This window comes from Sciurus carolinensis, chromosome 9 (genome assembly GCF_902686445.1).
Source record: "Sciurus carolinensis chromosome 9, mSciCar1.2, whole genome shotgun sequence".
Lineage (NCBI taxonomy): Eukaryota > Metazoa > Chordata > Mammalia > Rodentia > Sciuridae > Sciurus > Sciurus carolinensis.
This window is the reverse complement of record NC_062221.1, coordinates 29,374,354-29,399,422: the sequence shown is the minus strand read 5'-3', so window position 1 is coordinate 29,399,422 and position 25,069 is coordinate 29,374,354. Positions and strand designations below refer to the sequence as shown.

The window sequence follows — 25,069 nt, the reverse complement described above, 5'->3', positions numbered from 1 at the left end:
GAAGTGATGCATAGAGTGAAGTAAGGGAGAAGGGTACAGAGCTTCCATGTCCTTTCCAGGTATATTGCCCTCCAGGAACCTCCAGATGTTCAACTGTCCAGCCATTCTCCTTTTGACTGTATTTCTGGCTTCTTGTGGAGACGTCAATGCTTTGTCATGATTGCTGATAGACTGGATGGGGAAACCCAGCAAGACTTATCTGTTTAAATTCTTCAGCATTCCTTCCTCTTGGGCATGGGACCAGGGCCACTTTGGAACGAAGGTCTTGTGACTCTTGGACAAGGGTAGATCAGAGAATTTCTTCATGTCTATCTCCAAGACAGAAAACAAAGGGGAAGATTAGAGTTTGAATGACCTGCCTTGGGGAAGAGAAATTCTAGTTTCTATGGCATGCTTTGGAGAGGGAGTTATAAGCTAGGAACTGTGGAGGAAAACAAAAAATATATCTACATCTACATATGTATCACATATATAACATATATATCATAGTATCTCAGACTCTCTTTCAAAAGAATGAAAACATGGTCTCCCCATTGTCATTGGATTTGTATTTTGAATAAATTGATGATTGTTTAGTCATCATTTTCAATTCCAAATTCTAACAGAGTATATTTAATTGTCCCTGAACAATCCAAGCCTGTTTTGGCTAATGGAGCAGATAACATTGTAGAAAAAAATAGTACTCCTAAGAAGAATCACTATGAATCAGGCTGTGGACAACCATTTAAAGAAGTCGGGCTGAGGTTGTGGTAGAGCACTTGCCTTGCATGTGTGAGGCACTGGATTCAATTCTCAGCACCACATATAAAGAAATGAATAAAATAAATATCCATCAACAACTAAAAAATATATATGTGTATATATATATATATATATATATATGTATATATATAAGAAGTCATCACTATTGGGCTTCATAGAGGGACCCTCTGTCTTATTCAGTTCAAGATGCTATAACAAAGTACCATAAATCAGGTGGCTTATAGACAACAGAAATTTATTTCTTACTATTCCAGAAGTCAGAATTCTAAGATCAGGGTGCCAGCATGGCAGGATTCTGGTTACAGACTGCTGACTTCTTGCGCCTTCACATAGCAGAGGAAGATGAAATATATCTCCAGGGACTTTTTTTTAAATGGCACTAATCTCATTAACGAGAACTCCTTATGACCTAATTACCTCCCAAAATCCCTTTTTTTTTTTTGAAACATGGTCTCACTAAGTTGCTTAGGGCTTGCTAAGTTATTGAAGCTAGCTTTGAACTTACAGTCCTCCTACCTCAGCCTCCCAAATTGCTGGGATCACAGGCATGTGCCACCATACCTGGCCCTCAACATATTTTGAGGGACACAAATATTCATTCCATGACACCCTCTGTAGAATATACTGGAAAGGGTTGTCAAAATCTTGGCAGATATGTAACTATAGAAAATTGTTGCATCCCAGGAGCAGGTAAGGACTGTGAGAGCCATCTCCAACAAGGCCTACTACCTTAGCAATGATCTCTGTGGAGACATCTCTGAATCATTCTTTTCCCTCCCACTAGAAAGGTAAATTCACAAAAGCAGAAACTCAGAATCTGTATTGGTACTGAGAGATGGATGTTGCTAACCAGATTCAGTGTAAATGTGACAAACAGATTCCCTACCCCAGTAATTTGGAATAACTAAACAGGTGCCACCTGCAGAACTAAATCTGTCCAAGTGTGTTAATTAACATTTTCTAGAGAGTGCTTGCAAGTGCTTCTGCCACTGGGGCTGCTCCCAGTTCTACTCTTCTTGTTGAGTGCCTAGAAGGTGTTGTTGAGTTCATCTTAACAATGAACAACACTAACAAGTGAGTTTAGGTAGGGATGCCCACAGCTGAGTGGATCTGACCCCAAGGAAGTGGCCAAAGTGGAGGGCAGGCTAGGAATCTGCCCACCTGCAGCTTGTTTCAATCAGAGCCAAATGGGCTGTGGCTGGAAATCCTTCCAGGTGCTACAGACTGCGGCCAAGACTTTAAATACAGAGCAACCTGACAAGGAGAAAGAAGACTGGATGTCAGCTCGGGCCATGTAAGATGGAGGTGCAGTTGCCTGATGTGCCAATGGTGAAAATCTTCTCATATCTGGATGCATTCAGCTTGCTACAGGCTTCAAAAGTGAACAAGGTAAAGGCCCTCCACTTTCCGCCGCTCTGACAGAATTGACCAGCGTCCAGCCCACAATCCTCTACCTTGTCAGGTCCCTTCCACCTCTCAGCCTCAGCCATGGGTCTTGGCTACCCCAGCATCACATGTACATAGCCTTCCTTCATTTCTTAAGTTTACCTTGTTCAGATTATCCACTTAGCTCTGATACCAGTGTTCCTAGAATCTATTCACTTCTCTTGACCAGTTGTGCATCAGTTTTCAGAATAGCAGAACAATAATTTCAGGGTTTGGGGGCTAACCTCATTCACTCTGAGTGCCTCACATTCTGTTAAATGGAAAGAACAAACTGATGTATAGGAGTTATTTTGACTAAATGATCCTAGAGGCTCCCATTTCAAGTACTAGAAAATTACTTCTTCCTTTGAACTCTCACAGGAATATTGAGTGCCTGTATTACCTGTGATAGGACTCTACTGTTCCCACTTCCCTCTCTCCAGACTGGGCAGGCTTTAACAGCTGGGATTGTGTCAGATTAACCTTTCTGGATTCAGCCCCCAGAATAAATGCAAGCAAAAGAGAAGCCAGTATTTGTGTGTTGATTGCTTATCAATTACCTTCTCTCTCATAGAATTGGAATAAGATTGCAGAAAGTGATTTCCTATGGAGGTGAGTAAAGAAAGGGGCAGGGTAAGGTGGGAAGGGAGAAGGCCATGTAATTGTGTACCTGTACTGTATGCTTTGGGCTGTGTGCATCTGTGTTGTGGAGGGCACACAGAAAGGTTAACATGAATAAAAGGTTCATGTGATATAACAGTGACTCTGTGGAGGTGAGCTGAGGGCAGCCTAATGGGATTATGACTCTTGTTTCCAGGAGACTATGTCTAAAGAAATGGCGCTTCTGCAACTTCACCTATGAGCGTCTGGGCACACAGACATGGAAGCAGTTATTCCTCCACCAAACAAAGCAGGAGCGTCGGATGGCATGTGCACAGTCAGAAGACTTTATCTACAAAGAAGCAGCTGAGAACCTTGGTATGGAGCCAGGTGTCTTGGAGGAGCATGATAAGCTTGTTTTCAGAAGTCCACTCTATTTTTCCCCTGTATGCACTTCTGTGTTCTCATTCAGTGAAGGAGAAAGGGATTAAAACTTAATGGGCCTGGGTTGCTATGATAGCCATATCACCAGAGCCTTGCCTCCTGTGTCTGTACTAAATGGAGGAAGCAGAGTAACTATTTCACAACATAAAATAGGCCTCTGTTGCTCCCTTTTTCCAAAGGCTTTCTACCCATCCTAGAAAAAAAATTAGGGGAGGAGAGAGTTGATGGATAAACTCCTAAATAGTAAAGACTACTGTTCATTTTATCCCGATACTGCTTTCAATACTTGTAACAGTTTTCTGATGGAAAGAATTTTTTAAAGAGCATTATAGTTATACATAATAGTTGGGTTCATTTTGACAAAACCATTCATGCAAGGAATTTTATTTTAATCCCCATTCCCCCAACTTTTCCCTCCCCCTCCCCCTACTCTCCTTCCTCTACTCTCCTGATCTTCCTTTTGTTCATTTATTTTTGATTGGTACTTTCTATATATACATAAAGGTGAAATTCCCTTTGGTATATTTGTATATTCATATCACATGATTTTTTTAAATTTATATTTCCATGGGGAGGGTCTAATACCCATTAATCTATGGAAACAGATTAAAGAGAAAAAGCAAGTTTGCCAATATCTCCCAGTGACCAATCTGCAACAGGACCCTGCGTTTGACTAATTCCAAAGCCCAGTTTCTGCCTTCTCCGTAATTGCCACCCAGAAAAACTTAAATTATCTTTATTTGATTTGAATCATCCCTCTACTATCTCATGACCAAGTATTACCTGTGTTTCCTTCCAGGGATTTTGGGACCAGTGGCTTATCTCTCAGGGAGTGGCATCACAGTAGATGGACAAGGAAAGTCAATCATTTGTATTGTGTCTTCAACGTGCAAGCTTTATACCTGGGATGTACAAGAGGTGAGTGTGGCAAATGAGTAACAAAATTAATGCATACCTGTGACACATGAAATAATGCTGAGAGGAAAATGATACTTGGAGCTTGTAACGAAGTTTCAAAACAGGTTTTCCTTTTTTAATTTTATTTTTATTGGTTCATAATAATTATACATAATAGTGAGATTCATTATACCATATTTGTACAGGCACATGACATAATTTGGTCAATCACATTCCCCAGTACTTTCCCTCCCTCTTCCCTCCCCTGATCTGCTTGCTCTACTCTACTGATCACCCTTCTATTATTTTATATAATGCATTATAACTATATATATAAAAGGGGGATTCTTTATGATGTAATTATATATGGATATATATATATATATAACCTAATTTGGTAGACTTCATTCCCCAGAACTTCTTCATGCTCCACCTCCCACCCCTTCCCCTCCCTAATCCCCTTTCTCTACTTCACTGGACTCCCTTCTATTTTTGTGAGATTTCCCTCTTTTTTTTTTTTTTTTTTTAATTTCTCTTTCTCAGAGATCCCATCTTTGAGTCTGAGTGACTGATTTCACTTAGCATAATGTTCTCAAGTTCTATCCATTTACCAGCAAATGACATAATTTCATTCTTGTTTATGACTGAATAAAACTCCATATTTTATATGTATATATATATAAACCATATTTTATTTTTTAAGATGTGGATATACTTTATTTCAATGACAAATGGATTGGGCCCAACAGCTTTACTCCATAAAGTTTGCTCTTAAATATTAAATACTTTTTTTTTTAGTGTATCATAGTAATATATAACAGAGTTAATTTTGACATATTCATAAATACATACATTCATAGTTTTATCCATTTCTATCCTCTCCTTCTCCTTTTTCCTCCCCCTGGCCCCTTTTCTCTCCTCTATTTTACTTCCTTCTATTTTCTTAGTTTTAATTGGTACATTATAATTATTGTTCTGATTTTAGATATGAGGTATTCCCCAAAAACTCCTGGTAATGCAGGAATATTCAGAGGTTAAATGATTATGAGAGTTGTAACCTAATCAGTTCATCCTCGTTTGAATAGAATGAATGGTAACTGTAAGTGGGGCAGCCTGGATTAGGTGAGTCACTAGGGATGTGCCCTGGAAGGGTGCAATTTCTCTGTGGTCCCTTCCCCTCCCTTTCTCTCTGCTTCCTCACTTTGCAATGAGTTCAGCTTTCCTCCATTGGGCCCTTCCCCCATGATGTGCTGCCTCACTTTAGGCCCAGAGCCATGGAGTTGGCTGTCTATAGACTGAGACCTCTAAAACCATGAGCCCCAAATAAACTTCTCTTCCTCTAAGTTGTTCTAGTCAGCTATTTTGGTCACAGTGATGAAAAAGCTAACTAGTTTGATGTGGTGGCACATGCCCATAATCCCAGAGGCTCAGGCAAGAGGAATGCCAGTTCAAAACCAGCCTCAGCAACTTAGCAAGTCCCAAAGCAACTTGGCAAGACTCTATCGCTAAACAAAAAAATTAAAAAGGAGTAGAGATGTGGCTCGGTGGTTAAATGATCCTGTTATCAATCCCCACACCAAAAAATTTTTTTTAAAAAGAGAAAAATCTAACTAAAACAGTCAGATGCAAAATTGGAATGCATTGTGATATATTCACACAATAAATGCACAATATGTGCATAGCATAACTTAGTCAATTTCATACCCCAGTTTCTCCCCTTGTCCTCCCCTCCTCCCTCACCCTTGCTCCTGTTTCACTGCTTTCCCTTCTGTTTTCATGAAATCTCCTTTTGTATTCCTTTTTCTCTTTAGCTTCCACCTACAAGAGAAAATGTTCCACCCTTGATTGAGTCTGGCTTATTTCACTTCACATAATGTTCTGCAGTTCTATTCATTTATCAGCAGATGACAAAATTTCATTATTTATGGTTGAGTAGAACTCCATTTGTGTGTGTGTGTCTGTGTACGTACGCACACATGTGCTTATCCATTAATTGTGTGTATATGTATGTGTGTGCATCCATTCATCTGTTGATGGGCTCCTGGGTTGGTTCCATAACTTGGCTATTGTGACTTGTGCTGCTATAAACATTGATGTGCATGTATTACTATAGTATGCTGATTTACTTCTTTTGGATAAATACCAAGGAGTGAGATAGCTGGGTCATATGGTAGTTTCATTCCTAGTCTTCAGGAATCTCCATTCTGATTTCCAAAGTGATTATACCAACAATGCATAAAAGTATCTTTTTCCAAGGATGTAAGGGTAATATGGCTATGATATCTGTCACCCCATTGATTGCCAGGGTTGATTCATCCAATCTGGCTGACTAAGCAGGTGTACCCTTCCTTTCCCCAATATTTTTGTCAACTTTGTCATGAATCAGTTAGCTGTAAATGCATGGATTTATTTCTGGGTTCTCTATTCTGTTCCCTTTGTCTGTGTCTGTTTTTATGCCAATACTTGTTTTTGTTTGTTTGTTGTTTGGTTTTATTTTGTCAGTTTTTTTGGTAGAATGGTTCTGTAGTACGTCTTGAAATCGGGTATTGTGAGATCTCCAGTAGTTCTCTTTTCACACAGATTGCTTTGACTATTCTGTCTCCTATTCTTCCAGATGAGTTTTAGTATTTTCTAGTTCTGTGAAGAATGTCATTGGTGTTTTGATGGGATTGCATTGAATCTGTAGATTAGGTAGTATAGTCACTTTAGCAATAATAGTTCTTCCACCTATGAACTTGGAGGTTCTTCCATCTTTTAATGTCTTCATCTTCAATTTCTTTCTTCCATGTCTTAAAATTTTATTGTAGATGTCTTTTACTTCCTTAGTATTTTTTGTGCCTGACTATTGTGAATGGGACTGCTTTCATGATTTCTTTCTCAGCAAACTGGTATATATTAGAATATAGACAAGCTACTGATTTTTATGTGAACCTTCATACCCTCCTACTTTATTGAATTTATCAGGTTTTTGGTGGAGTCTTTAGAAGTTTCTTTATGTAGAATCATATCATTCACAAACAGGGATAATTTGACTTCCTCCTTTCCTATTCGTATGCCTTTTATTTCTTTCTCTTGCCTAATTGCTCTAAAATTTCTAGTACTATATTAAATAAGAGCAGGAAGAGTAGACACCCTTGTTGCATTCCTGATCTTAAATAAACAAGTTTTTCCCCATTCAGTATAACATTGCTATAGACTTGTCATACATAGCCCTTATGTTGAAATATGATCCTTCCATACCTAATTTGTTCAGGAATTTTATCAAATTTTATCAAACACTTTTTCTGCATCTATTTAGGCAAGCACATTATTTTTATCCTTGATTTTATTTGTGATGTCTATTGATTTTCATTTGTTGAACCATTCTTGGTTCATACTGGTTTTCATGAAACCAATTTGATCTTGGTGTATGATATGTCTGGTGTCCTATTGAATTTGATTTGCTAGTATGTTGCTGAAGATTTTTGCATCTATGTTCATCAAAGATATGTTCTCATAGTTCGAGAAACATTGTGTTAAATGTTTGGTAAGCCAGGCTCAGTGATGCACACCTATAATCCCAGTGATTCAGGAAGCTGAGGCAGGAGAATGACAAGTTCAAAGCCAGCCTCAGCAATTTAGTGGCCCTATGTAACTTAGCAATTCCCTGTCTCAAGTTTTAAAAAAAATAAAAAGGGCTGGGGATATGACTCGATGGTTAAGCACCCCAGGTTTAATCCCTGGTACCAACAAAAATTGTGTAGTTCAGCAGTAGAGCATTTGCCTGGAATGCACAGGACCCTGGGTTCAAACCTCAACCCTATAAAAAAAATTTTTTGGGGGGGTAAAATTCAACAGTGAAACCTTCTGGGTTTCAGTGAACCAACAGGTTTTTCTTTGTTGGAAACCTTTATTACTGGTTCAAATTCATTATTTTCTTCGGTCTACTCAGGTTTTTTATATCTTCTTTCTTCAATCTTGGTAGGCCCTATAAGTCCCTAAATTTGTTTATTTCCTCTAGATTTTTCCAATTTCTAGCAGCTTTTCAAAAGAATTCCTAATAATCCTTCAAAAGTTCAAATGTCTATATCAGTTGTAATGTCTCTTTTTTTATCTCTAATTTTATTTGGGTCTATTTGTCAATTTTATCTTTTCAAAGAACCAACGGTTTCATTTATTTCTGCTCCTATATTTATTATTTCTTACCTTCTACTAATTTTGGATACATTCTATTCCTTTTCTAAGACCTTGAGAGGCATAATTGTTTATTTTAAATCTTTTTTTAATTTAGGCACCCAGTGCTATAAACTTTCCTCTTGTACTGCTTTTGCTGTAAGCCATAGATTTCTGTATGTTATGTTTCCATTTTCATTTTTTTCAAGTAATTTAATTTCCCTTCTGACTTCCTCAGTGACCTGCTATTTGTTCAAAAGTGTATTGTTCAGTCTCCATGTATTTGTATAATTTCTAAAGTTTTCCTTGCTTTTGATCTCTAGTTTCATTCCTTTGTAATCCAAAAATATACAAGATATGATTTCAAATTTTTGAAGTTAAGACTTGTGGTTGACTACATGATCTATTCTAGAGAAATTTCCATGTGCTGACAAAAAGAATATACATTCCACAGCTGTTGGATGAAATGTTCTCTAAATGTCTATTAAGTCTATTTGATCTATACTTAGTTTAATTCTGATGTTTCTTTGTTCATTTGCTGGCAGGGGGTGGGATCTGGATGATCTATTAGCAAGAGTGGAGTATGGAAATCCCCCACTATTATTGTATTAAAGTGTACATCTTCCTTTTATTTTATTAGTGTTTGTCTTATAAAAGTGGCTGCTTCATCATTAGGTACGTAGAGATGAATAATCATATCTTCTTGATTGATTGATCCCATAATCATTATATAGTGACCTTCATGGTCCCTTCTTACTGTTTTTGTTCTAAAGTCTTGTCAGATACAAATATAGCTATTCCTGCTTGTTCTCACACTCCATTTTTTAAATATCATTTTCCATCCTTTCATTTTCAGTCTGTGTGTGTCCATATTGTGAGGTGAGTTACTTATATGCAACATATCACTTGGTGTTTTATATTCCATTCAACCACACTGTAACTTTTAACAGGAGAATTAAGACTGTTTACATTCAGAATTATTATTGAAAGGTATGGACTCAAGACTGTCATTTTGTTTTTTTCTTCTGGTCACTGAATATTATGTTTGTTCTTTATTCACCTTTGTGGTTTGATTTACGTTCTAATGATTTCTGTTTATCATTTGTGTATCTACTCTTCTAGTGGGATTTATATTTTCACATGCTATCATAATGCTAATTATCTTTCTTCCACTTCTGGATGTAGAATTTACTTAAGCATTTTTAAGTTGGTCTAGTGGTTAAATTTCTTCAGTTTTGCTTATCTTGTAAGGTCTACTTCTGCTTTGATTCTGAAGGAGAGCCTTGCTGAGCATGGTAATATCGATTGGTAGTTATTTTCTTTCAGGACTTAAATACATCATCCCATGCCCTCCTACTGAAATACATCATTCCATGTCCTCCTCCTCAGTTTCTACTGAGAAACCTACTCTTAATCTAATGGGGTTGCCCATAAATGTGACTTGGCACTTTTCTCTTGCAAATTTTAAAATTCTTTCTTCATCCTGTAATTTTGACAGCTTGATTATGTCATGGTGAGGATCATGTCCACTTGAAGTTTTAGACATCCTATGCCTCAGTGTTGACGTATGTCCCAAGATCAGGGAAATTTTCTGCTATTTCATTGAAGAGATTTTCTGTGCCCTTAACTTTTTTCTTCCCCTTTTGGGTTTGCTGGTGATGTAGACATTTGATCTTTTAATGGTGTCCCAAAATCTTGGATGTTCTCCTCATCATTTTTTCTTTACTTCTGTCTGAATGTGATATTTTAAAAGACCTGTCTTAAAATTCCAATGTCATTTCTTCCACTTTTAATGTGTAGTTGAAGTTTTCAACTGAATTTTTTATCCATTTCCAAGATTTCTAAATGGTTCTTTTTCAAAATATCTCTCTCCCTCCTCCCTTCCTCCCTCCTTCCCCCTCCCCTCCCTCCCCCCCTCCCCTCCATCCCTTCCTCCCTCCATCCCTTCCTCCCCTCCATCCCTTCCTCCCCTCCATCCTTTCCTCCCCTTCCTCCTGATTTTATTTATATCCTGCATTATCTTCCTAATTTTGTTTCATTGGTTGTCTGTCTTCCATTGGATCCTACTGAGCTTTCTTAAAATTAATCTTCTGAATTCTTTATCAGGAATTTCATCCACTTAACTGTCTTTGGAGTCTGTTACTACAGGGTTAATGATCTTTAAGATTGGGTCATATTACCTTGTTTTTTCATATTTCTTGTGCTCCTATGCTGATTTGCACATCTGATGAAGCGGATACCTCTACCATTTTTACAGGATGGCTTTCTTAGTAAGTAGCTTTCCCCTGAAGATGAATCTTCCAGAATCTATTTGTTGTACAGAATTCATCTCCAGCTGGGTATGACAGTGTAATCTCCTCGTAGCTTCTTTGCCTGTGATAGGTCTATTTGGATACAGCAATACTATATCAGAGTCAGAAACTCACTATCTCTGTGGGTCATGCAAGAGTGGGGACACCATAAGCAGTTCAGGAAGATGTGGCGTAGATAGCAGAGTGGAGGGGGGGTAAATCCTGTGTGATTACTCCTACAATAGAGTGGCAGCTCCTCTCAGGTGGTGGGAGTTTCCTCAGGCATTGATAATGATTCTGTTACTTGAATGGGTCTCTAGAATTGGTTATTCTGTTAGTGATAAGGGTCCTGAAACATTTATCTGATGAGATATGTTGTGAGGCCAGGTGCTTCTCCTGCAGAGGCTGGAGAGGAAGCACTATACCCTTCTATGCTCTCACCCTGGCTTCTCAGCAGTATGTCAGACAAGGTGTAGGGACAACATATGCAGGGTATCTGCACAGGTAAAGTGTGGGCTACTGAGCAGATTACCTGTATAGGTGTAGTGAAAGCAAAAGTTGTGTGATTCCTCTGTACTGCTACTATAAGCAGGAGCAGAACCTTAGGCACCCCCCACAACTGTGCACACCTAGGGACAGGGCAACAGTCAGGGGCATTTCTCTCCCTAATTCAGTTGTAGCATCCATCAGGGATCAAGCAGAAGTGGGTCATGGTTGGAGCTGGGTAAAATTTCTCTCAGTTGGGGTGCTTAAAGGATAAAAGGAGAGCAGAACAAGGTCAGCACAGAGCAAAGATTGTTTTCAGACCCTCTTTAGCCGTGCATCTTGGGGCATGACTACATTTGGAGCTGTAGTAGTGTTGCTTGAAACTGCCCCAACATCCCTCTGTGTTGGGGATGAGGAGCAATAGAATCTGAGTTCTTTATCTACCTCGTTAGTGGTAGGCACCTTTGCATGGTGCTGGGAGAGCGGTGGCAAGAACTCTGCAGGCAATCTTCAGTGACTGGCCAAGTCCCTGGTCTCACAGGGCAGACTCACCATCCCCCAGTTCTTGCAGAGGGCACCCCCTACTCCCCTCCACATCATAGCACCCATTCCCCACTGTGTAGTACTCTCAGCAATTTGTGTAAGCCTCTCCACCAAGCTAAGTTTAGTTCATGAGGCAGTCACCCCCGAGACAATGCAGTGGAATGTCTATAATACTAGAAATGAGAATATTGCAGGGCAATATTTAGACAATAGAGCAGTCCAAATTCAGACAGGAGGTCCCTTCTCAAGTTGGCTTCTGTCTACAGCACCCTTGGTTCACTCGGAGATGAAGTGAATTCCTTTTCCAAAGCCAGACTGCTGTAAAGATCTCTATTATCTATTTAGGCTCTAAGACTGCAAGAGCCATGAAACTTTACCAGTATATGCACTGATAGTTTGCTGGAACTCTTTCACCTTTATTCCTTCAGAGAGGGACTAAAACCAGAATGGCAGGCAATGGGATATTTTCTCTTGCTCTACTGCTATATCAGGTCTTTGGATTTTACTAATTTCCATCTTTCTACTGTTGAATTCCAAGGTTGCCCTGCCAATACTCACCTCAATCGTCACATATACACCTGTTGCTTTAGTTCTTCCTTGTGAAAGAGCAGGTGAATGCTAGGTGCCTCTATTCAGCCATCTTGCCTACCCTCTGTTGTCTCAGGAATTTGCTTTTTAATATGTATTCCTATATATAAACTTGTATAAGAACTTATTTTCTACCAGTAACATAAAGTGACTTCATGAAATAATCTTTTGGTGTTAAGTACCTTCATTACTTTTTTTTTTTACTGCCTCTTTGTCAATGATTGGCAATTGTTATGTTGCTTTTGCAGAAAATGATCTCTAACTCTGATTACCTCAAAGGGACATAAGGATCTTGTGAGGATTAACAAGGTAATGCAAGGAGCACTGAGTAGGGAGTTGGAAGACTCCAAAGTGGGTCCCCAATGATTGTATTTTTTTTGGATTTTCCTGTTTATTTCTCTCCTTTTGTTTAAAAAAAAAATTGTGTAATGACTCTCTAATACCCATGGTCTTTTGAAGTATAATTGCCCTCTTAAAAGTATGAGTTTATAGGGAAACTCAAAAAACACATAGAAGAGTATCTCTTAGGTAACTTTTTACAGAAGATGCCAGCATCATGTCCCTGAGAGCAAAGAGCCCAATGGTCAGATAGCAAAGAATCCAGACCTCCTGCCAACAGCAAACACCAACTTGCCATCATGTAATTGAATCATCTTGGCAGCCTTCTACAACCTCATAAGACACTCTAAGCCAGAACCACTCAGTTAATGTATTCTGGGCTTTTTAATTCACAGAAACTGATTATTGCTTTAATCCTCAATATAATTTGTTATGTAACAATATTTAACTGGTGTAATCCTTGGTACCTGGAAACAGAGTGCTGCTATAACAAAAACCTAAAATGTGGAAGAAGCTTTGGAACCAGGCAGTGGGCATAAGCTGTGAAGGAGACTCAGAAGAGAAGGTCGAGTTTTAAATGATTATCAAAAACCTCATGACCTGCATGAGGGCTTAAAGGAAAGTATAAGAAATATTGGACAATGGAGAAAATGGGTCCTTGTCATATAGTGGCAGAAGTTTAGCAATACTGTCACCCATGTGAAGTGAAAATTAGAAAATGTTAGCAACAAATTGAATGGTGTTGCTAAAGACATTTCCAGGCAGAATTCTCAATGCTGATCATTTTTGCAGTTCATAGTAAAATGCAAGAGAAAACAAAGAGATTAAAGTAATGACTTCCAAATAAAGGGGAGTTAAGAATTGCTGGTTTTGGAAATCTACAGCCTCTTCAAATGGAAAATGATGCTAAAATTCAAGAAACGGGTTCCAAGTAAAGATCAAATCAGGAAATAACACTACAAAGATGAAGCCAAAGGAATGGCTGCAAAATTCTTTGATAGATTTCAGAAATAAGCAAAACAGTTCCTTGGAGAATTGTTATGTCAATGGGACTTTTAAGAACTTTAAGGCATTATCCTCAGTGGCCACAGCAGAATACCAAGATATAAAAGCATTTATCTCAAAGACATGTGAATATGGCTATTGTCTAGTAGCAAAAACGCCAATAAGGTTCTTAAGAGAACCACAAAGTTTTTCAAAAGAATGACATTGGGAAAAAAATGACATTGCCAAAAACATTGCCAACTTGGGTTTAAAGGGTAAATACATTGCAAAGGTATTTAACAAAGGAAAATCAGTCCTTGGATCCCAAAACTTACAGGCAGGGAGAAGGTTCCAAAAACTACTTGGCTGCAAATTTTTCCATGGTGCACAGAAGGGAGAACAAAGAGCCATGAAGAATCTTGCTCAAGGTTTAATTCCTAATCGTCAAACTACCAGCATTTTCTCTATTAGATTTTTAAAAGTTCTGTTTATCAGTGATTCATTGGTGCTTCCCATCCTATTTTTCCATTTTTCCCCTTTTTTAAATGGCAGTGACTGTGTCATTCTATGCCTACCCTGCCCTTGTATTTTGAGGATATGGAGGATAAATAACGTGTGTATGTATTTCAAAGATTTCACATCAAGATCAATTGAATCTGAAGAGCTTCATCTATACCTGGACCTAATTAAACAATGAGTTCTGAGATTTTTTTAATGCTTTAATGGTATGAGACATTTGGACAAATTGGAAGATGGTGAATGTATTTTCACATGGGAGGAAAGTGAAATATTAGGGGCCACAGAGTGGATTGTGACAGCCAGTCTGTAAGATGGCCCCAACATCTTTGCCCCATAGTATTCATGATCTTGTGTAGTTTACTGCCACAATGTAACCAATAAGATGTTGTAGAAATAATGGTGTGTAACGTCTGAAGCTGTGTCTTGAAAGACTGTTCTACTAAGGTCGCTGGCTCTTAGAAATTCAGCCACAATGTGATGAGGGTAGATGGTCAAGCAGACTTCTAGAGACAGCTGTGTGGTGAGGTACAGAGGACTCCTGCCAGTATCCAGCACCAAATTGCCAGCCATGTGAGTGATATTTTGAAAGTGAAACTTGACTGCAACTTCATGAGAGATCCAGAACCAGAACTACCTTGTCAAGTCACACCTGAATTTCTGACCCAACAGAAACTGATATAACAAAACATGGCAATAGATTACACTATAACAATGTACCTTCTGATGCTAATAATCAAAGTAAAGATTACATTTGAGAAGGATAAAATGGTTATTAAATAGATCAAGTGCAAGGAGAGTTTGGGAGGGCTTAGAAGTTGGTTACCTTGAATTATAACCACCTTAGAAGTGGTATGATTTACTAAATTCACATTTATATTTGTCTTTATACATATACTTCACAATTTTTAAAAGGCTAAAGAAAAGCCTGTAGGAGAAGTTATTTCTTCTGTCTTATTTGCAATGTAAAAGGTTGGTATAAAGTTGGAATAACAGTTTTCATGGTGGTCGATGTATTTTGAACTCCTAGAATTCCCAAGGCAGAATTCTGTTTCATGTGTTACAAAATGTAATAACAACCCCATAAGAAGTCATGATAGGAAGTAACTTGCTGGTTGTCACACTGTTGCTTAAGAGGCAGAACTGATTTGAACAGAGTCTGATCATTCTTTCTGTTCCTCATATTCTGAGTTCCTATCTCTGCGCATAATGCATAGTTCCTGTTTTCATGTTCACTCCTATCACCAAATAATTGATGTTTAGAATCTTGATGTGCTTTTCCCAAAAGCAAAAAATGGGTCTGATTTGGAATAGGCTTCCAAATAAGCATTGGCAGAATGAAAACAGTTGGGTATGTTCCTGGAACACAGAATGTTGCTCTTGTTCTCTAGGGCACTATGATCTGGTCAAGTCCAGTACAGCAGTCCAATATCACAAATCTGGAGACCCTCCCTCAGATGCATCTCGCAATCACTGCGGATATGGAGAGAACTATCAAAGTTTGGAATTGTCATGACAGGGATCCTCTGGCTACTTGTACCATTACTCGAATCTGTTTTTCCTTGAAAGCTTTTCTCACAAAGGATGGGCCATTCCTGATGGTAAGTGAGCCCCCCACCTGAAGTGGGTGCACAAAATGAAATTCTTACTGTTACCTTGAAGGCTTTGAGGTCCTATTACTGTTACATTGTGATCTGTCTTCTAACCTAGAAATTGGTCACAAAATACCAGTGATTATTGACCACAAAAACCTCCATTCCATCTTGACCTACCTCATGTATATTTCCCCAGTCATAATTCTGTGGTGAGAATTAAGTTCCTGAATTATGTCACATCTGTTTCTTCTTTCAAGTGTACATTGTTATCCATGAATTAGGGCAACAGTGGAAAGTAAGATGTGAATATGGGCAAACACTGAGAAGAAAACAGTGCTACAAATGTGCCTACAAATAATTGTCTTTTGCAAGAATGTTTTGGAGCTTAGAAATTTTTATTCCATGGGATTATCCCGACAACTTTGGAAGGCAAGCTGGTCAGAAGTTTAGATCTCCATTACATGATTGAAGAAATCGTGGCATATATTGCCAATGACAGTGCTGCCCCCTGAGTACTTTAGGATTTCACATCTTTTTCTGTTGACATGGTGGTGATGCTTTGGTTGCAGGTGGGTGATTCTGATGGTAACATCCACACATTTACAATGCCTGAGTTAAGGGATATTTCTAAAGTCCATGCTTTTCAATATAGTGTTGATCTTCTACACTGCTCTCCTGACAAGAAATGGGTCTTTGCGTGTGGGATACATCAACATATCTTGCCAAAGGTAGGTGCTGTTCTGTGAACTTCAAGTTTAGGATAGGATGGTTGAGCATTAGGAAGATCAAGTTGGGAAGTGTCCGAGCAACTACAGAGTCAATGAGGAATAGGCCTAATGCTCTCTCCTCTCTAAGGCCGTATCATAAGCAGAATCTATTGAAATAGTCAGAAAACAATAATATCTAGTTGCCGTGGCAAATGTTTATTAATTAAAGTATGTTCATGAAACTTTAAAAGGTGAAGGAAAGAAGAAGAAAAAGGACCTCTGGTAACCTTGTTCTCTTTTGCTTTCTGAATTTTTATCTACCTTGGTTAGAAAGTACAGAGAAGTCCAAAAGGAAATACTCTTAGAGACTTAGAGTTACCCTAAGGAAGTCTTTGACCTCTGAGCAGGTCATCTGTAGCATGGCACCTATAGACTGGGCAACAGAGAGCAGGGAGTCAAGAGGGGAGGTAGTAAAAGCCAAACAACCCTTGACTAGTTTTCCAAGAAGGGAAAATTGATTTACCCAATCTCATCTTGACTAGAGTTCAATGTGGCAAGATGATTTGTAACCCTTCAGCCTACATCAGGGACTCTATTCTATCTGTGAACATGACAGGAAGATAGGAAGACAATGAGCTCCTTATGCTTTGGAGTGAAGCAATAATTGTTTAACCTTTCCTAAGATGCAGAATAGAGCTTTGGCCATAGGAGGAGGGCTCTTACAGTGGCTTATCTGGAGTCCCTTGTCGGGGTTTCGGCCGGACCCCTGGCCCTAGGTGTGGCAAGGCTAAGATGGCGCCTGGCAGGATGCCAGTGTGGTTGAGTGTAGCTAGCTTGTGCGCAAACAACTGATGTCACTTGAGGAAGTTTCAGTGATTGGTTGAGGCCCCCTCATGGACACTGCATGCCTGTATATGCTGCCTGTATCTGTCCACGCTCTCCCCTCGTGCTCTGTATGATGATTGGTCGCTTGGAGGCATATAGTGAGGTGTAGCTTCCCCCAAAAGAGGAAGAAGAAGCAAGAAAGAAACCACGGCAGACGCGCGCAATAAAGAGCTGAAAAGAACCAGGTGTCGTGTCTCTCTGCCTAGGGGGACCCTCCCCTAAACTGATTTCCCTCTTTCTAACAAGTTGTTCCTTACACCCACTTTCATTTTTATTTTTGTTTGTCCCTGATCTTATTGACGCCCTTTTTGATGTTTTAGACCTTTTCTCTTATTTTTTCTCCAAAACCTGACTGTCCTCAGTCAGAGGCTCCACAAAAGAGTGTTTTTTAACTATTGCCCACAGGTCTCGAGTCTTCACCGGTGTCAATGTCATCATTAATAGGGCGCTTAGACTGCATTGTTAGCTTCCCAAATGTCCTTTCTAGTTCCTCCCCTGAAAGTTCCTCTTCTGAATCCTCCCCGCCTGAGTTACACTTCCCTTCTGAGTGATGAGAACAAGACTGTTCCTCTTTAATCTCCTCTAAGACCTGACTTCCCTCTTCTAAAGGTCCTCTTAGTTTTCGTTTCTCTTTGTGCTGCAAACAGGATTTAATCAAAGACCAAATGGCTAAAGTTCCCACAGGTAGCGACTTTTGTTTCTCTGCTGTGCGCAGATCTTCTCCTAACTGCTCCCACTGTGGTATATTTAACAATCCTTCTTCTAAAAACCACGGAGAAACCTTTTCTATGGTATCAAGAAACGTTCTAGCTGTTTTTACTTTTAACGGAGTTTCGTGATTTTTCAGCAGCTCTCTGAGAGGCTGTTGTATTTTAATTTTAGACAGTTCTGTTTCCATGGTTAAATTTCACAACACTAAGAGCTAATCTAAGTACAAAAACAAACCACACAACTAACACAAAAATAACACACACCACACAAACAATCTGGTACCACTGCATCTACCTATGTAGACTCAATTTTGCTGGGTTCCCTACCCTGCACTGCCGGACTCAAGGTCTTGAAATGAATATCACTGACGGACTCAAGGTCTTAATATGAATAGCACTGACGGACTCAAGGTCTTAATATGAATAGCACTGACGGACTCAAGGTCTTAATATGAATATAAATACTTACCTTTTACTTTACCTGTAGAGCTCCTGGGTTTCGGCGCCACCTATCGCACTCCCTGCCCGCAGAGAGACACGACACCTGGTTCTTTTCAGCTCTCTATTGCGCGCGTCTGCCGTGGTTTCTTTCTTGCTTCTTCTTCCTCTTTTGGGGGAAGCTACACCTCACTATATGCCTCCAAGCGACCAATCATCATACAGAGCACGAGGGGAGAGCGTGGACAGATACAGGCAGCATATACAGGCATGCAGTGTCCATGAGGGGGCCTCAACCAATCACTGAAACTTCCTCAAGTGACATCAGTTGTTTGCGCACAAGCTAGCTACACTCAACCACACTGGCATCCTGCCAGGCGCCATCTTAGCCTTGCCACACCTAGGGCCAGGGGTCCGGCCGAAACCCCGACAGTCCCTCCTGCACTGAGATACTCTACTTTTCCCTTCACCTGACTCCATGCGTAATACTCTCTCCTTAGGTTTTTTTCACAGAGTGTTTACTGAGACCATCAGAATACAGCACCCCTCTGTACTTCACTGTCCCATTTGCATCATGCTACAGAGGCTGCTGGACTCCAAGGAGAGAAAACAGGATAACGCTGATGTATCGGAGAGGTTCCCAAAAGAAAACAGGATTTACCACTTTTGATCTAACAGCAGAAAGTCCTTGGGGTAGAAAAGACATCCAAGGTAGGCTATGCAACATTAGAAATACTCATTTCTCTTCCTTATCCCACATGCACTCCTGTGCCCTTAACAGATATGAAGAAGTCAGTCTGTGTAAAGGGACCAGAGGATTTCCTTAGCTGGGTGTGACCCCATGCCTGTTTGATTCTGATATTCATGCTGATCTCTACAGTCTACCCTGCTCTCTGGGGAAGATGTGTTTTGATTTCTATTATATCTTAGGACCAGGGTTCCAATGCACATTTTCAGTAAAGGCTTCTTTTCAATGTTTAAGTTATTATTTGTTGTCCATAATCTTCTGTTCTTGTGTTGGGGCACCCATTATCATAGTCAGTGACATGGATTTGTCAGGCTACTTCATTGTCCACACTGGACTGTGGTCCCATGGAAGTAGGAAGTATGTTTTTTCATTCAGTGCAAGTTTCTGACTAAACAATGTGCCTATATGTGCGTGTACATGTTTTATATGAAAACAGCACATCAGATTGCAAGTTTCCTGTTGCCAGTTCATATAGACAGCCCTAATTGGATGGGAGTTGGTGATGGAAGTATGATTGTCTTTGAGAGTGGGCCATACCTATTCCTCTTCACTGTTAATGGCCTCATGCTGCAACGATTTGAGGGCCACCAGAGCACCATCAGCAACATATGGGTGGTATGTAGGATGCTTTCTTTCCCCTCCACCCCCCTCCCCGTGCTGGGGATTGAACCCAGGGCCTCATGCATGCCTGGCAAGGCACTCTGCCATTGAGCTACATCCTAGTCCCTTCCCCTACTTTTTGATCTGAGCTTGACTCATTGTCCACTCACTCCCGGATATCCTTTGAAGGATTCTCTCCATGTCCTTGCTGCATCTGTGGATGGTTCTATACATGTGTACATGTGGGAAGAGGGAGGCCATTACCCATATCTCAAGAGGTGCTGTCACCTGGAATACCTGGGGAGTAGTGTGACACCAAGATGGTAAGCCCTGTTTTGTGACAAACTTTTCCTGAAGTTTATTTCTACATAAAAATAAATGAAAGGATAATAGGGTTTTTTTTTTTTAAGATTCTTTGTAGATATATATGAATAAACTTATGATTGAAAAGAGCATTGGTGGAGTTGGGATTGAGCTCAGTGGCAGAGCACTTGCTTAGACAGTGGGTTTGATCCTCAGCACCACATAAAAACAAAGATATTGTGTCCATCTACCACTAAAATCCCAGTTCAGTACCCTCTTAAGAGTGTCTTTCAGAGACACTGTTCTTAATTTTGAAGTTCAATTTTTCTTCCAAAATGATTGACCTTTAGGTGTTGCATCTAAGAAATCTTTGCCTAAACCAAGACCACAAAGATTTTCTCTTGTGTTTTTTCTCTAAAAGTTTTATAATGGCAGGTTTTAAATTTATGATCCACATTAAGTTAAATTTTGTATGAGCAAAATAAAGATCCAGGTTTATATGTTTGTATGTGGTTATTCAGCATCAGCATCACTTATTGAATAAAAACTATCTCCAAAAAATTGTCTTTGAAACTTTGTCAAAAATTGCATCCCCAGCACCATCAAATTGCGTGTGTTAGTAGAAAGACCTTTGTTCTATTGATTACACACTACCTTGAAAGTAACTTTTTGTGGAAACTTTGAAATTGGAGTATTCAAGTTCTATAATTTGTTCTTTTGTAAAATTATTTAGCTATTCTAGTTCCTTTTTTTTTCCACATAAACAAAGTTTTCCATTATAAAGTTCTCCAAAAATTGTGCTGTGGTTCATATTAGAATTCTATAGATCCAGTAGATATTTTGGAGGGAAATTAGCATTTTCACTATACTGACTCTTATAATCCATGATCCTGTATGTTTCCTTATTTAGGTTTTCTTTGATTTCTTTAATCAGTGTTTTCAGAGTTGCTTAGGTACAGATTTTGCACATATTTGGTAAAAATACTTATGCCTAAGGTTTCAGGGTTATGGGATTCCTTGGTTTTGGGGTTGTTTTAGGTTGTTTTGGATTTTTTGTTTGGGAGGTTATTTGTTTTGGGGCCTTTTTTGGTTTTTGTGCAGTGCTGGAGAATCCAGGACCTTGTGCATGCTGGGCAAGTATTTTATGATTTTGGTGCCATTATAAAAACTATAATCTCAGGACTGGGATTGTAGTTCAGGGGTAGAGTGCTTACCTAGCATGTATGAGGCACTGGGTTTGATTCTTAGCACCCCATATAAATAAATGAATAAAATTAAGGTACAAAAACATCTAAAACAATTTTTAAAAATAAAAATATGGTCTTATTTCAATTTTTTTCATTACTAGTGTGTAGAAATGAATTGTATATTGACATCATCCTGCAAACTTGCTTAATTATTCTAGCAGGTTTCGTTTTTTGTTTGTCCTTGGAATTGTTTTGTTCTGTATTTTGGGGGTTTTTTGTTTGTTTGTTTCTGTGTTGTGGTACTGGGGATTGAACCCCAGGGTATGCTACCTCTGAGCTATATCCCCATCCTTTTTATTTTTTATTTTGAGACAATGTCTTGGTAAGATGCTGAGGCTGGCCTTGAACTTTTGATCCCCTGCCTCATCCTCTTTTGTTACTGGGATTACAAGTGTCTGCCACTGAGTCCAACATCTAATATACTTGATATATATTTGCAGATATTTTATGGGGGGGGTCTAGGTAGACAGTCATATTGTATGTAAATAGAGACTATTTTCTTCCATTCCAACATGTATGCATTTACTCCCTGATCCTTCTTCACTGCATTGGCTACAACCTTCAACACAATGTTGGAGTAGATAAAAAATGTTCAGTCTTTCATCATTAGTATATTCACCATATCTTTGTAGATGCCACTTATTGGGTTAAGGAAGTTCTCTTGTAGTCCTCATTTGCTGAAGATTTTTATCACAAATGTTGAATTTTTCCAAATGCTTTCCTTACATAAATTGTGATAAGCTTATGGGTTTCTTTAGATAATTAGAGTGAATTATATTGATTAACTTCCTTTATTTTTATCAGGACATAGAACTTTATTTTTAAATCTATGATTAACAAATAACTATATATATATTGGGTACAGTGTAATGTCTTCATGTTTGTATACATTTGTAGATGATTGAACCAAGCCAATTAACATATTAATCACCTCATACTTTTTTGAGGTGAAAACATTAAAATCTACTTTTGGCAATTTGCAAATTAATTACTACTAACTGTAGTCATCATAGTGCACCAAAGATCTCCACAATTTATTCTTCCTGTCTAAAACTTTGTACCTTTTGACTCCATTTTCCCATTCCTTCTGCACCCCATGCTCAGTTGCCATTCTACTCTCTACTTCAATGAGTTCAATTTTGCTTTAGATTCTGTATATAATTGAAATCAAATAGTATTTGTGGTTCTGTGTCTGATTTGTTTCCCTTAGCATAATGTCACATAGTGATTCATCCATGCTGTTGCATATGACATATTTCCTTATTTTCCAAAATAGTATTCCATTGTATATATACCACATTTTCTTCCTTTATCCATTGACATACACTTAGGTTGATTCCATATCTTGAATATTGTGAATAATGTCTCAATGAACACAGGAGTAAAATTATCTCTTTGACATACTGATCTCCATTCCTTTGGATATATACTCAGAAGTGGATCATTATATGATAGATCATATGGTAGATATATTTATCTATATATCATATGGTAGATCTATTTTTGATGTTTTGAGGAACTTCCATACTGTTTTCCATAATAACTGTACCAAATTTACAGTTTCAACCAACAGTGTACAAGTGTTTCCTTTTCTCCACATCTTTGCCAACACTTGTTAAGTCTGAGAAATCCACTGTCATTCAAATCTTTCTATAAAACATGTGCTGTCCTCTGATTTTCAGTTATTTTCTTTGTCTTTAGTTTTCAGAGACTAGATTATGATGTTTCTAGTGTGCATTTCTTAAATTTTAACGTGTTTGGGTTTGATCAGCTCTTTGAAACTGTAGATTTACCAATTTGGGGGATTTTGCTTTTTTGTTGTTGTTGTTTTGTTTTGTTTGTGCTAGAGATTGAACCCAGAGTCTTGTGCATGCAAAGTGTGAAGTCTAGCACTGAACTGTACCCCAAATCCTTATGGGGTTTAGTTGTTACTTGTCTATGCATACTCGGTGGGAGAGAAAGGGGTTACCACTTCTACTCACCACAGTACACAGAAGGTGGTCAAAAGGGCTTTATCCTCATGAGTAGGTTGGGATTGCTACTCCTGCAAATGATACTCAGTATAACTTGGCTGGATCTATGCAGTTACTCAAAACCAAATTCAAGAGTATGATTAAAGGACCAATTAGAAAGAATATTTTTAGTTTTGTCAAGTACTAATTTAATATCAACAATACCTAGTTTCCATTTCATCCACTGATCTTGTTTCTTCTGCCAGCAACCAGGTCTCCAGGGCAATATGTGATAATGTGAGCATAGTACGAGTGGTGTCAAGAGTTCATGAATCCAACATTCTGGTGATGTATGCTTTGAATTCATAACATGGAAACCAATGGAATTAACTTTGATCCTCCTCCTCTTCTTCCTCCTTGATGTAATAAAGAGAATTCTGTTTGCAAGACCAGAATGATTTAAATGCTGTTAAGAAATGGTTGTATATACAGTGAATTGGACTCATGACAGATGTTATGAACAGGCACTATACAGATAGTGTGGAGCAACACATCCTTTGTCCTTGCCATCAGGGGAGCACAGAATGCAAATAAGGTAGTAAAATGTAAATAGTCACAGAGGTACATTTCCAAATAATTCAGGAAGAATATGTTGTGGGGAAGATTTTCAATTGTAAACTTAGATTGACAAATTCTTTCACTTTAAAATCAGCCTCAATGTTCTTGCCTATAAGCAACCAAAAAAAAAAAGTCAATCTGAGCAAAAAAAAAAAAAAAAAAAAAAAAAAAGTATTAGAAAGACATAGATTAATATTTAAAGATAGCTAGAAGAGACTCAGACTATAGTCTTCTCAATTGGTCCCTTTTTCTTCCCAGTTGGCCTTTTAATCATACTCTTAAATTTGGTTTTGAATAACTATATAGATCTGGCAAAGTTATGCTATCATTTGTAGGAATAGAAATCCCAATCTGCTCTGATAAATCACTGTCAGATTTCTATCTCAAAATACAGATGGGAATAAATACTTAATAGGACTTGGAAATAGAGACTATATCAAAGGCTAAACATGTAAGTATTTCAATTTGCATATTACTATAGCCATGGTATTAAACATGACAGAGCTGGCCCCCATCCTTGTATCACTAGCTAAAGATTCCATTTATAGGGTTTCTTCCACATACAGATGGGTGAGGGAAAGTGTTTCTGTCAGAGGGATGCGCAAGCTGTAGATTAACCACTAAGAAACGTATTTAATAGAATAACAGGAGACAATTATCTTTTTTAAATCAAAGGGGGTGGAAGGTCTGACTCAGATGGGGGAGCCCACCTTCCTTTTATTTAGTCATACAAGTAAAAGGGGGACCAGGAGGAACTTCTGTGAGGAACAGGATGGGGTGGAGTTAAGGAAGCCATTTGCTATAGCGGGTCATCCCAGTAAGACCTGCAAATTCCCAGCGGTGAGCCACTGCACGGACATCACATGCTTCAGGCGATCTGGAACGATCTCAATGATTGCCGGTTCCTGAAAGCCATGTCTGACAGCTCAGCAAGCCTGGTTTTAATTGCTGGTCATAAATGACTCCCCACATGAGTTCTGAAAGAGAATAACAATTAAGCCTAAGACACTGTTCCTCCTGGTGTTTTTTTTTTTTTTTTTAAGTTTGAACTTATGATTTGAAATAAAACTTTTTACAAAACAAATTCTTAAAATAACAAATTTTTACAAAATTGTTACACAGGAGCACACCTTAAGATACCATTACAAGCTACATTTTCTTAGAAAGTCAATAGATTCAGTCAATTAGCTGTCAATTAAAATGTGAGTTCCTTTCTTTGAGCAAAAAGAAAGCTCATGT

At 38.6% G+C, this 25,069-nt stretch overlaps 1 protein-coding gene across 1 annotated transcript; it reads left to right on the top strand.

Annotated features, from left to right (window-relative positions):
* Positions 1 to 2,061: 2,061 nt before the first annotated feature.
* On the top strand, positions 2,062 to 23,581 carry Fbxw12 (F-box and WD repeat domain containing 12). Its single transcript, XM_047565445.1, has 11 exons — positions 2,062 to 2,151; positions 2,762 to 2,799; positions 3,005 to 3,177; positions 3,449 to 3,451; positions 4,046 to 4,149; positions 15,419 to 15,628; positions 16,192 to 16,350; positions 18,863 to 19,073; positions 19,547 to 19,725; positions 19,900 to 20,033; positions 23,479 to 23,581. The coding sequence occupies exons 1-11, from the start codon at positions 2,062 to 2,064 to the stop codon at positions 23,579 to 23,581; spliced, it is 1,404 nt and encodes a 467-aa protein (XP_047421401.1).
* Positions 23,582 to 25,069: the final 1,488 nt, after the last annotated feature.

Excerpts from the sequence above, each read along its gene's own strand:
- Fbxw12 (XM_047565445.1), top strand. The coding sequence starts at position 2,062 with ATGGAGGTGCAGTTGCCTGATGTGCCAATGGTGAAAATCTTCTCATAT. Across the intron at positions 2,800-3,004 it reads GAAAGTGATTTCCTATGGAG|GAGACTATGTCTAAAGAAAT; the intron begins GTGAGTAAAGAA and ends TCTTGTTTCCAG. Across the intron at positions 19,074-19,546 it reads GGGTAGAAAAGACATCCAAG|CACATCAGATTGCAAGTTTC; the intron begins GTAGGCTATGCA and ends ATATGAAAACAG.